Source organism: Pavona decussata, unplaced genomic scaffold (assembly GCF_977016875.1).
Source record: "Pavona decussata unplaced genomic scaffold, jaPavDecu1.1 SCAFFOLD_238, whole genome shotgun sequence".
Taxonomy (NCBI): Eukaryota; Metazoa; Cnidaria; class Anthozoa; order Scleractinia; family Agariciidae; genus Pavona; species Pavona decussata.
Window position 1 is genome coordinate 1,063,573 of NW_028145643.1, and position 16,428 is coordinate 1,080,000.

General features: G+C 39.0%; 4 protein-coding genes across 8 annotated transcripts in view; 2 read left to right on the forward strand and 2 right to left on the reverse strand.

Annotated features, from left to right (window-relative positions):
* The window catches only part of LOC146457648 (uncharacterized), a 103,105-nt gene that overhangs the window by 62,787 nt on the left and 23,890 nt on the right, over window positions 1–16,428 (reverse strand). The window lies entirely within an intron of this gene.
* The window catches only part of LOC146457647 (uncharacterized), a 103,033-nt gene that overhangs the window by 62,787 nt on the left and 23,818 nt on the right, over window positions 1–16,428 (reverse strand). The window lies entirely within an intron of this gene.
* Window positions 5,735–15,562, forward strand: LOC146457654 (uncharacterized). Its single transcript, XM_085091586.1, has 3 exons — window positions 5,735–5,868; window positions 8,780–13,401; window positions 14,903–15,562. The coding sequence occupies exons 2-3, from the start codon at window positions 8,807–8,809 to the stop codon at window positions 14,922–14,924; spliced, it is 4,617 nt and encodes a 1,538-aa protein (XP_084947712.1). The 5' UTR covers window positions 5,735–5,868; window positions 8,780–8,806; the 3' UTR covers window positions 14,925–15,562.
* The window catches only part of LOC146457655 (uncharacterized), a 94,423-nt gene continuing 83,736 nt past the window's right edge, over window positions 5,742–16,428 (forward strand). The window contains exon 1 of the mRNA XM_085091594.1: window positions 5,742–5,868. The gene's annotated coding sequence lies outside the window, so the exon portion shown is untranslated. The remainder of the gene's footprint in view (window positions 5,869–16,428) is intronic.

Here is a 16,428-nt window from a genome sequence, read left to right on the forward strand (position 1 = left end):
TAAAATCAGCACAGCCTTCACTCTTTAGTACGTCGCGCTTCCAATCTCCCAAGCGCAACATGAAAAATCTGAAGAAATAAGGCACGTCAGGGATGCCTTACAAGCCAATGGCCACCGTCTGACAATTATTTCAAATATATTAAAGAAGAAACCTCTCACACAAACAATTCCTTCGCCACAAGAATTAGTCCGGCGGTATGTTCTCCATGTGGGCCGATCCATCCAACACAACCTTTGATTTCGCTTGCCTTCCTTACATCATTGGTCTTACCGAACTGGTTAAAGGTCTTCTCCTTAACATTGGTATTCAAGTTCTTCACAAAACCTCCCAGAACTTTTCAACAAGAGACCCTACAACAAGAACTCTATAACAAGATTTACTTCACTGAAATTCAGACCACCCAGTCACCTTGAAACTGATGTAGTCTACAAGATCTCTTGTCAAGACTGCTCTTTGAGTTACATCGGCGAAACTGGTAGATGCCTTAAAACTTGAGAGAAAGAAGACTTTACAAATGTAAAGAACTCAGTACCAAAAAGAATCCAACATTTCTTATCACGCGTGGACCAAACACCACTCAATTAATTTTGAAAATGCAAATGTGATTGATAAAGGTGACCACCTAGTACGAAAAACTCTTAAGTCGTGGCTTACTGCTATGACTAATGAGGAAAATGTCAATTCCATGCGGCTACCGAAGCAATACTCGATTCCCTTAAAGTGGCTGCTCAAATTTAGCTTATTATTTCGCTATTTTTTCGCGCACTTACTTATACTCACATATTTCATGCATTCGCGCACTTTTATTATTCGTCAAAGGCTGCAGTCTGGTAACCGAAAGCGCATTTCTTGAATAATTTTTTTTAACCAGAGAACGTTTTTTAGCATTTTACAGCCGTGTCGAGTACAACAGAACGAACTAGAGCTAAATCTTGGACTACACATTTGTGAACTGAACGTCATAGACATTTCATCAAATGTGATCGAACTCTAAAAAGAGTTGAAGCGTTAAAAATAACAGAATAACTGTGCGGTTATTCTAACGTTATTAGTAGTAGTGTTTGTAACAGTTTTGTAGAGGTGCACATCTAGCAACTTCAATCCGACTTCTTGAAGTTTTTTTTCGTATCCTGGTAGTATACAGTGTGTGTTGCTGAGAATAGGGTAGCAAAACTGAATATAATAAGACATTTCTACTATGGCGTCATTTAACTACAATCACCAGAATCCTTCATTTTTTTTAATTTTTTTATTATTTTTTTTTTTTTTTTGGTGTTTTTGTACAAATTAGAGCTATTGTTCTTTGCTGTCCACTGGAATTAGAAAATTTGAATTTGAAAAGGAAAATTAAATGAATTCTGGTTAAGTTGTAGTCAAATGATGCCATCATGAAAATGACCCATTTGGTCGACTATTTTCACCAACTTAGAATCAAAAAGGCACAGTTTTTTCAATAGATAGAGAAGTGTATTTTACAAGCATTTTCAAATTTAGCTGATATATAAAGTTCTCATGTTAGTGATATATTAAAGTTGTTGCTAGTTGTGAGGTGTAATAGAGCGATTATAGGATTACGATTTGAGCATTTGGCTGAATATTTTTATCAACGAGGAGTTAACTAGGTATAGTTTTTATAAATTTATTTTCAAGTGTATTTTACCACCATATTTTGAATGTAGATGATATATTAAATTCTCATGCTGTTAATATATTAAATTACAGTTAGTTTTCATAAAGCGATTATTTGTGTGAACATAACATCGCAGTGGACTTTGGTGTAGCTATTGATGCACGTAGATAGCATGTTTTTCACAAGGTCGAGCTTCATATAATGGGCAGCCAAACTGAATAAGATTAGGATTTGTGCATTTGGCTGAATATTTTTATATCAACTAGGAATTACCAAGGGACAGTTTTTATAAAATTATTTTTGAGTGTATTTAATTTACTATTTTTATTAACCATGAATTAAAGGTGGCTGAATACAGTTATTTAGTGTACAGGTGTTAGAAGACGTTATTTGTAAACTATGTATTTCTGGACGCCCAAAATTGGTATGGTGTAAGACCAACTAAGAAAAAATGTACTTTCGTACGTCTTGTTGAGCTAAGCACCGTTTCCATGGCAATGCAGCGAACTAATAAACGTCCATAAATAGTAGGTTTCCTTTATTTTTAGAAAATGTACTCATTAGATGTTTTCCATTTTTTGTATCCAGGACAACTCACAAAACACTGACACAGTTGCACTACTTTCATGTAACTTTGACAGAGAGATCTCCTGCAAATATTGATTTTGCATTTTAATGTTTTGTGAAGATACCCTCTGTTAGATTTAGGTTTCTCTTTGTAGGCGAGTTACGCTTTTAGGGAACTATTTTCATGCCAAATTTCAAGGAATTCTAATGAGTGGTTCCTTAGAAAACAGTTCATTTCCACGAAAACAACCAGTCGCAATTTTTTGGTCAAATGCGTATGCGTGATTTTATTTGGGTTTCATGGCAAAGATGAAAAGCATGCGAAAGGTCTTGGTGAATGTTTGTTTTTTTTTTTTTTGCTCGGAAAGAAAAGAAAAAGAGTCCAAAAACGAGAAACTTAGTTATTTAGGATCAAAACTTAACTTTATTATCCATTTCATGTGAAATTGAGGGATCAGTTTAAAGACCGTCGTATTTGCGTACCACAACCCTAGCGCGCGCTTAATAGCCTAATCTAAACGCGCCCAAACTTTTTTGAGCCACCTTAGCTAGGGCTAGTTTTTCTTTAAATTTTGTACACAGGTGTATTTTACCAGCATATTAGATGAGACATGTATATTAAATTCTCAGGTATGTGGTAAATTCAAGTTGCTGTTAGTTGTTAATTTGAAGCAAATGAGTCAAAGTGTAAGCATAACATCTCAGGGGATTTGGATCTAGCCATCGACGCCCTGAAACTAAATACTCCACTTTGTTCAAAGTTTCTATACTAATGAGGATGTCGACGATGGAAGTGAGTTACAATTTGAAGAAATGACCAAATTTTGCAAGTCCGTGTCTTGGAAACAAACGACGGGGCTAACACAGCGAAAAAATAAGTGCGCATGCTCCGCAGGTTTGTGATTCGAGCGACACAGCGGCAAAATGAGTGTGCATGCTCCGGTGATTTGTGATTCAAGCGTGAATCGATTACGCTCCACTTCAATCGCCAAATTCACACCTCTTAGCACAATAATTTTTTTTGGTTGAATAAGATATGTGATGGAGGAAGTTCGAAGGAACATTTCTTGAGATCGACAACCTTATCTATTTTGATTTGGGCTTATTCACGCGGAATGAGAAGAAGCAATGGGAATTTTAAAAAATGCCACCGTTTTGTCGAGTAAGATTGCTAACGCATGACGAGTACGCGCACTCATTTTGCCGCTGCGTCGATTCGAGCGACACAGCGGCAAAATGAGTGCGCATGCTCGTCACGCGTGAGCAATCTTACGCGGCGAAATGGCCGCAATTTAAAATTCCCATTGTTTGTTTTCGTTACGCGGGGATAAGCCGAAATCACAATAGATAAGGTTGCCGCTTTCAGGAAAGGTGCCTTCGAACTTACTCCATCGCATATCTTATTCAACAAAAAAAATTACCGTGCTAACAGGTGTGAATTTGGCGATTGAAGTGGAGCATTCGTAATCGATTCACGCTCAGTTTAATCGCAAATCTCCAGAGCATGCACACTCATTTTGCGACTGTGTCGCTCGAATCACAAAGCTGCGAAGCATGCGCACTCATTTTTTTCCTGTGTTAGCCCTGTCGATTGTTTCCAAGAGACAAGGAGGGACTTTCAAAATTTGGCCATGTTTTCAAATTGTTATTCACTTCCATCTTCGCCATCCGCACTAGTAGAGAAACTTTGAACAAACTGGAGTATTTAGTATAGTATTGTAGTAGTCATATTTGATCCCGGAAAAATTTAAAGCGAAGACGAAAATTAAGTGACAAAATACACCCCGATTCGGCCGGAGTCTTCGCCGCCCACCATTTTGAATTTCTCGAAGACTTTACACGGGGATGTAACGTTTCTTGGTAACCGTAGCTGAATATCGCAGCTCTTAAGAAATTCTATACCTTGTACATTTTTCGCTTCTTCCTTAGGAGACATTGTACAAGCTTTAAAGTGTCCCTCTATCAAAATGCAGGTCAAAATGCAATGTAGTGAACACCTGCTGCGTATACAGCAAAACAGTTTGTTTTGTTTTCAAGTTTGGTTGATGTTTTGTCTGTATTTGCTTTATTTTCTTCTCATGTTGCTTTTGAATTTCGTCGAGCAACTAAAAAGTTATAATACTTAAACTAAAGTCGTCGTTGCTAGTTTTGTCAATGCAAATCCCTGCAAACAATTTTCGAAGGATTGTGACGTTAATACGTAGCGTGATTTTCAGAGTCTGATGGAGAACGACTTATCTGGGAAAAATCGCTGTGATTGAAATTCGATGCCGCGTTGATGTTTATTTAATGAATTTAATGTTCTTTTGAAGGCAAAGGTTTATGACTGGAAAGAAATCACGTCCTAACACTCAGTCTATCTACAGCGGAGGAAATCGTAATGACTTCCTGATTTCTAGTGGATTTGAATCAGTTCACCCTACCGAAGAAGATGGCGACTAGTACATTTACCTATAATTCTTAGCGCGCATAAAAATGGACAGAACAGTTCTAAAACTTCAAATCCAGCATGCACAATGTTGTAGTACAAGGACGAATTTCGCAAAGAAATATGCCTTTCTTTGTGCCTATTGGTTGTGCACGCAAGGTATTGTGGTAAAATGTACAGCCGCCGTCTTTTTCCCGTACGGTGGATTGAGTATACTGATCTCATCAGCAACCAGGTCGAAAAAGGCTCAAATTTGATACCATAGCGTCGGTGTAAGATAAAGTATTGCCTTATGTCTTCTATGATTACATGCCATATTAAACAAAGCTTCAGTTCCAGGAAGCCTATAGTTTATAAGCCCCCGGCTTCTATATAGGCTTCCTTACCTTTACCACATTTGATCTTGTAAATAATTTAGTAGGAATATTGTATATTATCTTTAATGTATTTCTGTATACTGTTGTTGTATTTCTGGTTAATGGCAAAATGAATGAATGAATGAATGAATGAATGAATGAATGAATGAATGAATGAATGAATGAATGAATGAATGAATGAATGAATGAATGAATGAATGAATGAATGAATGAATGAATGAATGAATGAATGAATGAAAGCATACAGCTTGTAAAAAGCAAAAAATGTTAACTATCATTATGGTCATGAGCATAACTACGTTCTGAGCTCAACGTTTAAAATGGAGACTTGTAATGCCCCATTCACAACAAGACTTAAACACGTTTAAAAGCTGTTTAGTTAAGCACAGTTTAAAATTGTTTCCTCCATAAAAGCTGCTTTCGGATTTTTGTCGACTACAGATTTAGCACAAATGAAAGCATAAGTTCACGTTTACTTGAATCCTTTGTCAAAGCCAACGGTTCAGCTTTCTGTTACCAATTTTCATTTTGTTAAACCTGATTTAATTAAACATTTTTTGTCGTTGTGAATGGAGCTTTAGATAAACGGTCTAGTGATCACATTAATGGTCCGCATGGACATCAATGAGTCATCAATGAGTCATTCTTTACTCCGTTTCCGGGAATTAGGGGGTTGGCCCTTATTACGAATTCACGGGGCTGTTTACAAGTTTTTATTGAATGGTGCCGCGTATCTTCCCCAAAGGCAGAGGGCTTGAGGACTTCTTTTCGCATTTTCGACAAACGTGCTCAGTCTGTAACTTCACGGCCGATTCCTGACGATTTACAGCACAGTGGGCCAATCCTAACGTACTGTTTTCGGGAGGTAAGACTGTCAAGACTAGACGGTGGAGTAGTAGGAGTAGTAGTTTGATGATGAATGTAATTTTCTCATCGAAGGCAGTAGAAGCTTCAGATTTTTGTGGAATTCTGTGATGTCTTCCAGTACACCGCATGCATTGCTAGATGTGCTGTAATCGTTCGCATCTGATAATCGACTATTTAAACTGCTAAGGCATTCGATAACACTGATGATCAAAGTTCATTCAGATACCACTCATAAATGTTCATATTCACTTTTGGTTGTGTATAATATTATGATAACGGATGAGACGAAAATGTAAACGAAAGATAATGTGTTTTTGCCGAAGTCCGGGTCGTGGTTGTTCAAAGAGAAGATAATTATATTCAGAATGTACTCCAACCCATATATTTTATCCATACATCTTTCTCTAGACTAAATTAAACGAAGAACAGACATTTTACCTAAAACTTTCTCTCGAGCTCAGAAGGCGCAAATTTGCGATCAAAGCATTGGTGTAAGATCACGGTCTTGTCTTCTACAATTATATGTCATAAGCAAAGCATACAGATTGCACATGACGAAAGCTAAAATATAGCTATTATTCTTGTTGTTTATTATTCATGAGCAAAACTATGTACTGAGTTCAACGTAAACTCAATGGAGCCTTACACAAATGGTTTGGTAATTACAATCATCAGTATGACTCATCAAAACATCTATTCAGGGGCATCCAAGGAGAAACATTATGTTACAATTCTTAACATGTCGTCTCCTGTTTTGTCAGGCTTTTTGGTACCTGTATTAAAGACATATCTGTATAATACAGATTGTCAATGATCTGTTCCGATGCTTTAGCTGTAAATTTAAGTTACAGAAAGTTTTAAGTCTAAATTCACTACCTGCGTTTGGTTTAACGAAATTCCTGCGTGACTTTTTTTATGGCAATTTTAACAACATATTTCCCCCCTTCCAAAACGAAAGGAATTAGTTTTCCAGTGTTTTGCAGAAGGAAACTGTAGATTTTCTTTCAGGCCAAACCCGAACGGATTTATGCAGAAATGAACTGTTGAGTGTCCCTGATATATTGTTTCTTCCGTTTCTGGGTGTTAGGGTGTTCCCCCTAATAAGAGATTCAATAGGCTGTTTTACAAATCCCAAGCAAAGCAGGTAGTTCAGTTGTACATAGCTAAAGATATTAACTGATGATAGTCATAAACATAGTTGTGTGCTGAGCTCAACGTTAAATGGAGCCTTAAGCAAATGGTCTGGTTATTACATTAATCATGCACATGAGTCATCAAAACATTAACTGTTTTGTAAGTTTCTGGGAATTAGGGGGTTCACCTAATAAGATATTCATGGGGCTCTTTTATACAGCCAAGTTTTTAAGTAAGTGCAGCTGTCTCTCGTTGCCAAAAGGTAGTGGGCTTCACCATAGCTCAGTTTCCATTAAAAAAAAAAACAGAATTCCTGACGATTTACTAAACTGCTTCCCGGTACGCCCGGCTGCTAACGCAACATTATTTCCGTAAATTTTGGGGGAGGTACGTGGAAGGTCACTTTTTGATCGAAGTTATTACAAATTACAGATCCATTATATGGAATTCCGCTGTGATTCCTTTCCACCGCGTCTTGTTGCATTCCTAAATGTTTGAGTGGATGGCTGCGCTTAGAAATTAATCTACTGAGTAGCTCACACTAGGTTTAAACCTTACCAAAACGACGAACGAAAAAGGGAAAAGTTGCTCAAAAGATATTACAATCTAATTTACAATGTATAATAGACTCATTACCCTTTCATCATTATACTTTACGCTTACCTCCACAAAATAGTCATCGGGTACTTATTCAAACTTTTCACATTTCTCTACACTTTATGGAAGAAACCAAATTAATAATACAGACAACGGACACTTTTCTATTGTCACCCCAGCGACACGCTCTTTTTTTATACATAAATTAATATTTATATACGGCTGCCTTACGCTATGACTGCTTATGAATAAATCATGCCCCTTTTTGAAACTAACTAAAAAGAAAAGATAAATGGTAGAAATAACAATATTGGTAATACCAGAGAGGGTGATAGGAGTGCGAGCAAGTCACACTGTGCAAGAAATGACATTGCTTGAGTTAAAGACATGTTCTTTTACTATAAAGTCAACCTCTCTTTATGGACAATGGTTATCTGCGCACTGCATAAATTGTCTAATATTCAATCTGTCTGACAGAACCACTAACTAAAAATGTCAGTGCAGAGCAAAGTCACAGACCAATGAGAGAACTGAGAGAACATAAAATTCTAGTCCTAGACTTTAGCGGGAATTGAGCCCACAACCTTCGGATTTCATCACCGTTGCTCTACCGGCTGAGTTACGAGGTCAGACGGGAGCAACTCGTGGGTGATTATGGTGGTAATTGCAGCAATGTGAATGTGAATGGGACAAGGAATGTTGTGCAAGTAGCATTAATGACACAAATGATGGATCAGAGAATTAACTCTGTAATGGATGTTGTAGCCCTAAGAGAGGGTAAGGAAATCACATGAGGCAAAGAAAAACACCTTTCGGGCCTCGACATGAACCCGGGGGTTTATTCCTGCCGAGTTGAAAGATGTTTCCTTTTGAAAGATGTTTCCTTTGCCTCATGCGGTCTCCCATTTCCTTACTTGGGCTAACGCTAAGTGGGCAATTCATAGGCTCACTTAGGACCACAACATATATACACTTCACAGTTAATTATTTGATCCAGTGAGTTATCGAGTGAGTAAGTGAGTGAGTGAGTGAGTGAGTGAGTGGGGGACAGTCAGTCAGTCAGTCAGTAGGTTAATGAGTTTGTCAGTCATTCCATAAGACAGCCAGTCAATCAGTCAATCGAATGACAATAAATCAGTCAAACGATAAATAATTTGTTTCTGTTGTGTCAGATACAGTTTGAGGATGTAGTGAAGTGGACTGGCATGGCAGCTGCTGCATCATCATCAGCCCTGGCGAGCTCTGTAGAGAAGACGAATGGAGCCAAGCTGAGCAGACTTCTCATCGATGGTGGAACAACAGTTCTTAGGAATGTGTTTGATAATTACCATCCCCCTGCAAACTTGGCGACTGGTCTCAATGCTTCTTATTCCATTCTTAACAACCTTTTTAGTCGAAGAATTCTGAATGGTCATCAGTGGGACAAGCTGTTCCCACCAGGTGGAGCCGCCCAAGACTCCAACACTTTTGACATCACTCTGCTATTCCTCCTTCTGACAAACATTTGTGGACTCTCCCCTCCCCTGTCAGGTTGGCATTCTAAGCCCCCTCCAAGTGAAACCTCTCGTGAGGCAAACCTTGCTCGCATTAAGTTTTTCCGTAATCAGTTGTATGGTTATGTAGCAGCCACTGGTGTTGATACACCAACTTTCAATGCTTTGTGGCAGGAAATCAGTGCTGTTCTTGTGTCTCTTGGGTTAGGCCATGCGGAAATTGATAGACTGAAGGCAGAGCGTTGTGGAGAGGAAGATTATCTTGATGACTTACGTGACTGGGCAGAGAGTGAAGAGCACATCAAAACACAGCTAAAGGACATACGCCACGTTCAGACCTCAACTCAACAGACTGTCGAGGGAAATAAGTGCAAGCTGGAAGAAATACATCAGATTGAGAAGAAAACCCATGAAGTTGTAACGAACGTTCACCGAGCCCAGCAGGAAGACCGCAGTAACATTCAAAAATACTTTTCGAAGATAGATCAAGATGTTCAGGAGCTGCACCATGTACACTTTACAGACCACAGAACTCTGCAGTATACCAAGACAAAAGTGGAAGAAGTAAGTGAGGCAAATGTGAAAATGAGCCAAACTGTTGAGGGAAATAAGTGCAAGCTAGAAGAAGTACATCAAGTTGTTACTGAAATTCGTCACACACAATTTAACCAAGACCAGGAAGATGAAAATGTCTTAAAGAAGCTTGCCAAGGTTGATGCACAAATTGATATCAGATATTACTCAGAGAGATATCTAGAAGGAACTCGTGAGCCCATCTTTGTAAAGGTCAATAGCTGGTTGGATGACAGAAGCTCTCCAAATCGTGTGATGGTGATCAGCGGAAATGCTGGAATGGGGAAATCTGTCTTCGCAGCTGAGATGTGTAAAAGAATGCAAGAAACTGGCAGACTGTCAGGAAGCCACTTCTGTCAGCATAACAAAGCACGCCGCAGGGATCCCAAGGTGATGCTACACTCGTTAGCCCAGCACATGTCTTGCTGTTTGCCAGAATACAAGAAAGCTCTTGTGGAACAGCTGTCCACAAATCTGGGTAAATCGATCAAAGAACTGGAAGTAGGGGATCTGTTTGAATTGCTTTTTGAAGAACCTCTCAGCGGATTAAGTGACCCACGTGTTACGTATCTAATGGTAATTGATGCGTTAGATGAAAGTGAATACCAAGGACGAAATTACCTTCTAGACATGATAGCCAAGTACTTTAACAAGCTTCCACTTTGGATTCGATTCCTCGTGACAACACGACCTGAGATAAACATTTCAGACAGCCTGAAAGACTTGTACCCCTTAGTGCTGAAACCAAATGATGAAGAGAACGTGAAGGACATTCGCCTGTGTTTTGAATTGTGGATAGGAGATGTATTACAAGCTGAAAATCGTGAAGTTATCTTACAAAAGCTTGTTCAAAAGTCAGGAGGAGTCATTCTGTATGCTCAATTTCTGGTCGATTTCATAAAGAAGAATTTTTCAATTGTCACACTGAAACGGCTCGACAGCATCTTACCCACGGGTATTTCATCAGTTTACCAGTCTTATTTCAAGCGTCTGGAGACTGACCTTTGTAACGAATTGAAGATAACTGTAGGCCAATACTTTGATTTCTTGAGTGCGATTACGGCTGCCAGGGAACCACTGCCTCTCGGTTTTGTTTCTAAATTGTTTTTCCCGGACCAAACGCCGTCAGATGTTGAACGAAAAGTTGGGGAGGCCATTGCTTGCATCTCATCACTTCTACCCGTTGAAGATGACTGTATTCACTTTTTTCACAAGTCGGTCAAGGACTGGTTGGCCGATACCTCATGCTACGGGCAGCATAAATTCAGTGTGGATGCAAACAAAGGTCACCGCATCCTCTCTAGGCTCTGTAGTCAAGAATTAAATGATGTGAAAAGAAAAGGCATCGATACTTTACAGCCCTTCTGTGTCACGGCAAAGTATGCCTTGCAACATGGTGTTCAACACATGCTGCAGTTAGATGACGGTACAAGAGCATGCAGCCTTGAAGAAGTTGTTAATAACTATGTGCTAGACGTAGAGCTTGTGTATGCAAAGCTGTGTGTAAACAGTTCAGCAGCCTCTGAAGATATCGTTTGTGTTCAGCAGCAAGAAGTCTTGAAAGATGAAGTCAGTGTCAGCAGGCAGAAAATCCTTGAAACTTTGTTGTTCCTTTTAAGGAAGCATAAGACAACGTTGAAAGAATTCCCCATCACTATCTTTCAAACTGTGTTGAATGAGGGGGGTGATGAACTTTCTTCTCAAGCCCTCAAACTTTTGGAGGCTAAATTTTCCAATTTACCGTACATGGAATACTTACACAAAAACGAGATACAAGGAGTTGTTCAAACTCGATTTGATTGTTCATCTCAGGTAGCTTGTTTTGATGTGTCACCACAGTCAGAATTCATGGTGTGTGAATGCCGTGATGGAACCATTCAGTTGTGGTCAATTCTTACCGGCAAGCAAATATGGAAACGTAGTGTAATCAAACCAAAGCATTACAAAAACCATGATTTTGGTCCATTTAGAATGTCCGTAGTAAGCCCTTTGCCATATGGGTCATTGCGTCAGCCTCAGTTTGTTGCGTCATATTTTCGCTCTGTTGTTTTTCATCCTACTGAGGATGTTATCTTACCAGGAGTGTTAAGCCATGCTTATACTTTTGACGGAGACCTGAATCCTCTTTTTCCTGAAAGCAAGTGCAGTTTCTCTGTTTGTTCAATTTCTGGCGACAAGATTCTGACTGATTGTCCTGATGATGCTAAATGCCTTATTATGTGGAGTCTGAAGGACGGTACGGAGACAGCACGTGTCACCCGGGATGAAGATGTTCTATCTTTTGCATGGTCCCATGATAGACGGCTGCTAGCAATTTCACATGTAAGTGGTTCTGTTTGTTTAGTTGACGCGATGATTGGTTTTAGAACACTAACAGAAACGACTCCCTCAGATATATTCGGAATGATAGCGTTCTCCCCTGACTGTCGATTTCTTTTTTGTCAGAGTCAATTAATGGGTGGCGTCAAGTCGACTCATACTAGTTATCAAGGATGTCAAGCGTCTTATCGTGTAAGCGTCGATATGCAGAATCACGGACACTTTTCGCTGCACCGCTTTTCCTGCTCTGCTTCATCTAAGCTCTGCAAACCTGAATCACATAGCCTTGGTGGTTTTTTGTTAGGAGATCCTCTCTTTTCACCTGTTCCTGGTTATGAATGTGGTCGTTTAAGTTTTTATTCATCGGTTTACTTTGTGCTCAATAAGCAATCTGTTTTAAAGAGCTATGTTTACGATGGTGTCGTGGAAATGTGGTATCGCGGTGAAGTAATGAAAACAGAAATAAGGCTTTTGACGAGAGAATTTAAGAGGGCTTATGTAGATGCACTGACATTCTCCGCAAACGGCGATACTGTTTATGTTCTCAGTAAAGGGTGTACCGGAGGAACACGATTAACGGCTTGGGAAGTATCAAGTAGGAAGCTCAAGGCAGAGAAAAGCTTTGCCATTGGCTTGGGGAGTAGCCTTTTAGCTGTAAGAGAAGGCATTCTGTTAAAAAGTAGCGGTACTCTTGAGCTGTGGAACTTTGAGTTGACTAGGCCCATCCATAGATGGGCTGACGTAAGTGGAATCCTACACTCCATTTCAGACAAGCTGGTGGCATGTTTTGGGCCCAGTGGTCATGAAGTGTCTATTCTGGACACTGTTACTGGAGACAGGTTGTTAACATTTAAACTGCTTTCTGTGTGGGTGATTGCTTGTAATAGCAAATGCCAGCTGATGACCTTTGATCACTCTCAACATTCACTTGCATTGTGGCAGAGTCAGACTGTACGATTGTGGGAAGAAAGGCAGTGGCATTCATGTGGTTCTCGAGAAGTATTTCGCTTTCCGCCTTTATCAGGACTTTTTTCTCCTAAGGACGACTTTATTCTCGTTTCGGTTCGAAATTCTCCCCATACAGGCCTGTACGTTCTTGATGCAGTTTCCGGAAAGATGCTTCACAAATTGTGCGAGCCACCTCGTTGTTTAAAGTTTTGCAGTAACGAGGAATGTGTTATCTACCCCAGGACCGATCGCTCCAGAGGTTGCCGCCTTGAACTGTTTAATGTCAGGTCAGGGGATCTACTTAGTGCATTGGACATTGACGTGGGCTTTAATTTTCAGCCTTTGGCAACTTTTCCTGGAAAACTTAAAGGTCTCATCGCCGTTGCCTCAGAGTCCTTTAAACTTGGGTTTAAAATTGTGAAGGTGAAGTTACCAGGAGAGAATAAATACGGCAGAAGGAGAGAAAGGTTTGGTCGTAGTTATACGAAACAGTGAATAATTAACACACTAACAAAGGTAGCTTTCTTTTAAGTAATATATCAACAACGGGTACGAGTGTTTGATCAGTTTCATAATCAGCCATGCAATGAGATTGCAAGTTTCTTATTCAAAACGAAGCTCTTCCTGAGGTTTTTTTTTTTATTTATTTATTTATACAGAATTTATTTGTTACAGAATTTTTGGAATTATAGCTGAAGTTTACGCTTAACCAATAAGCACGTTCTTGTGATAGAAAGCAAGCCATCAGTGAAACAACTTGTTAAGGGAAACCGTACGATCGGGTCTATGAACAGAGTTGAAGAGATAAAGTAGCCACGGTAAAGAGATTAACAAGCTGACTTTTGGAGCTTATGTTGACACCTAGCTAATGCACAGGTAGCCCAAGCTTACTAGTTGAGGCTTTGAACCGCAGTAAGAGAACCATAGATAAAATCATAGAATTTGTATTGGGAAATTAAAAGAGATATTTATTACTTCGAAATCAAGAGTTTAGTCAACTAAAATCAAAACCCAAAGAGGCCTACGTTCGAAGGATTCAAGTCTTAACTGGGATTTTTTTATATTTCAATTTGCCCACATAAATTCTATACTTTTATCAAGGACTATAGTATAGAGCACTGTAGTTAATAGCCTCCAATATTGAGCTGGGAAGACCTGTGGCTAATACAGTGAGGAAAGAGCTTAGAATTGATTGAAAGCACATCAAAGTGTGGAGGAAGGGATCTTTTTTACCGGACTTATGCGCTAAAAAATTTTGAGCGTTTCCTAGCATCATCGGATAAGAACTTAACCTAGCCGCCGGCTACTACTTTTCGGCAAACATTTCAACGGTTTTCCAGGGTTAGGTTTCTAGGTATTTTTCCCGAAATGTAAGAAGAAATGGCGGGAAAAATGACTGAAGCAAAAGACAACAAGAGCAAAGATAGCTGATGACTTATCTCAAATAGATAAGGGCTTAGTTTCTAAAGAAACTGGTGCTGCGTCATTGGGGAGTACAAAGATGGTTGGTTTATCAACAGAGTTGATAACTTATGGTAAATTGAGCACTCGAATCTCTTAACTGTGGCCAATTTACTATAAGTTATCAACTCTGTTGATAAACCAAACATGATGTCTCAAATGGCGCATTTTTAGCGCATTTTATAGTTGTGCTTAGTGACCTGGCCTTTGAATGGAAACGAGGCTAGGTGACGTTTCATACCGTATGTAAATGCAAACCATTTAGTCCAGTTAACATAAGCACAGGACAAGCAGTGAGGTTTGAGGCCAGGCCACTAAGTACACAACTGTAAAATGTGCTATTTGCTGATATGAGAGTCACGAAATTGATTTTTGTGGCTTAAAATAGCGCTCCTCGGTGAAAATAGCGAGTGAAGTGGTTGATAACAGCAACATACTTATGTTCTTGTTCAGAATGTTGTTTTAGTTAGTCACAAATTAAAATATATACATGTATTTATTTGGCAGGAAACGTGAAGACTTGTCTTGACGATCTGCGAATGAATCCGGTGACTGGACAACACAGTTGTGTCAAAAGTGGACGAGTATCCAGGATCATTATACCTATTAAAGCTGAAAAAACGTTCTTCGGTTGAAAAATTAGTAAAGAAATGCGCTTTAGGCTAACAGACTGCAGCCTTTGACGAATGATGAAAAGCGCGCGAATGCATGAATATAAAGTAAAAATACAATGCGAAAAAATTGCGGCAAAAAAAAAAATAATTACGAGTAGCTATTTTAAAAGAATCGAGTATTTCCTCGGTAACGGCAAGGAATTGTTATCTTCTTTATTAGTCATGGCAGTGTGCCACGACTCAAGAGTTTTTCGCACTCGGTGGTCACTTTTATCAATCACACTTGCGTTTCTAAAAGTCAATTGTTTTTTCTCATGATGAGAGCTCAAGTCTAAATATCTGTCAGTATGGGATGGTTTCCTGTTGAGGCCAATAGAGACAATACCGTTATAGAAGGCACAAAAAATCAGCACAGCCTTCACTCTTCAGTACGTCGCGCTTACAACCTCTAGAGCGCAACATGAAAAATCTGAAGAAATTAGGCATGTCACGGATGCCTTACAAGCCAATGGCCACCCTCTGTCAGTTATTTCAAATATCTTAAAGAAGAAACCTCTCACACAATCAACAGAACAAACAAGAGCTAAATCTTGGACTACACGTTTGTGAACTGAACGTCATGTACATTTCATCAAATGTGATCAAACTCTAAAAAGAGTTGTAGCGTTAAAAAGTAACGGCAGAACTGTGCGGTTATTCTAACGTAGTAGTGTTTGTAGAGGCGTACATTTTAGCAATTTCAATGCAACATCTTGGAGTTTTTGGTATCCCGGTAGTATACAGCGCGTGTTGCTCGGGTATAGCATGTTTCTCACAAGGCTGAGCTTCTGAAAATGGGTAGAAAAACTGAATATAATGGGACATCTCCACTATGGCGCCATTTGACTACAACTACCGGAATCCTTCAGTTTTGTTGTTGTTTTTGTTGTTGTTTTCTTGTCCTTATTAGAGCTATTGTTCTTTGCTCTCCACTGAAATTTTGAGTTTGAAAAGGAAAATGAAATGAATTCTGGTAGTTGTGGCCATCATGAAAATGGCCTATTAGGATATTAGCATTTGGTCGACTATTTTTGTCAACTAAGAATCAAATAGGCACAGTTTCTGTGAATAGATGTAGAAATGTATTTTACAAACATTTTCAAATTAAGGTGATATTTTAAATTGTTACATTATTGATATGTTTAAGTTGTTGCTAGTTGTTAGGTTTAATGAAGCGATTATAGGATTAGGATTTGAGTAGTTTGGCTGAGTATTTTTATATCAACTAGGAATTACCTAGGGATAGTTTTTAAAAATTTATTTTCAACTGTATTTTACCACCATATTTTAAATGTAGACGATATATATTAAATTCTCGTATTTTTCATAAAGCGATTATTTGTGTGAACACAACATCACAGAGGACTTTGGTCTGGCTAT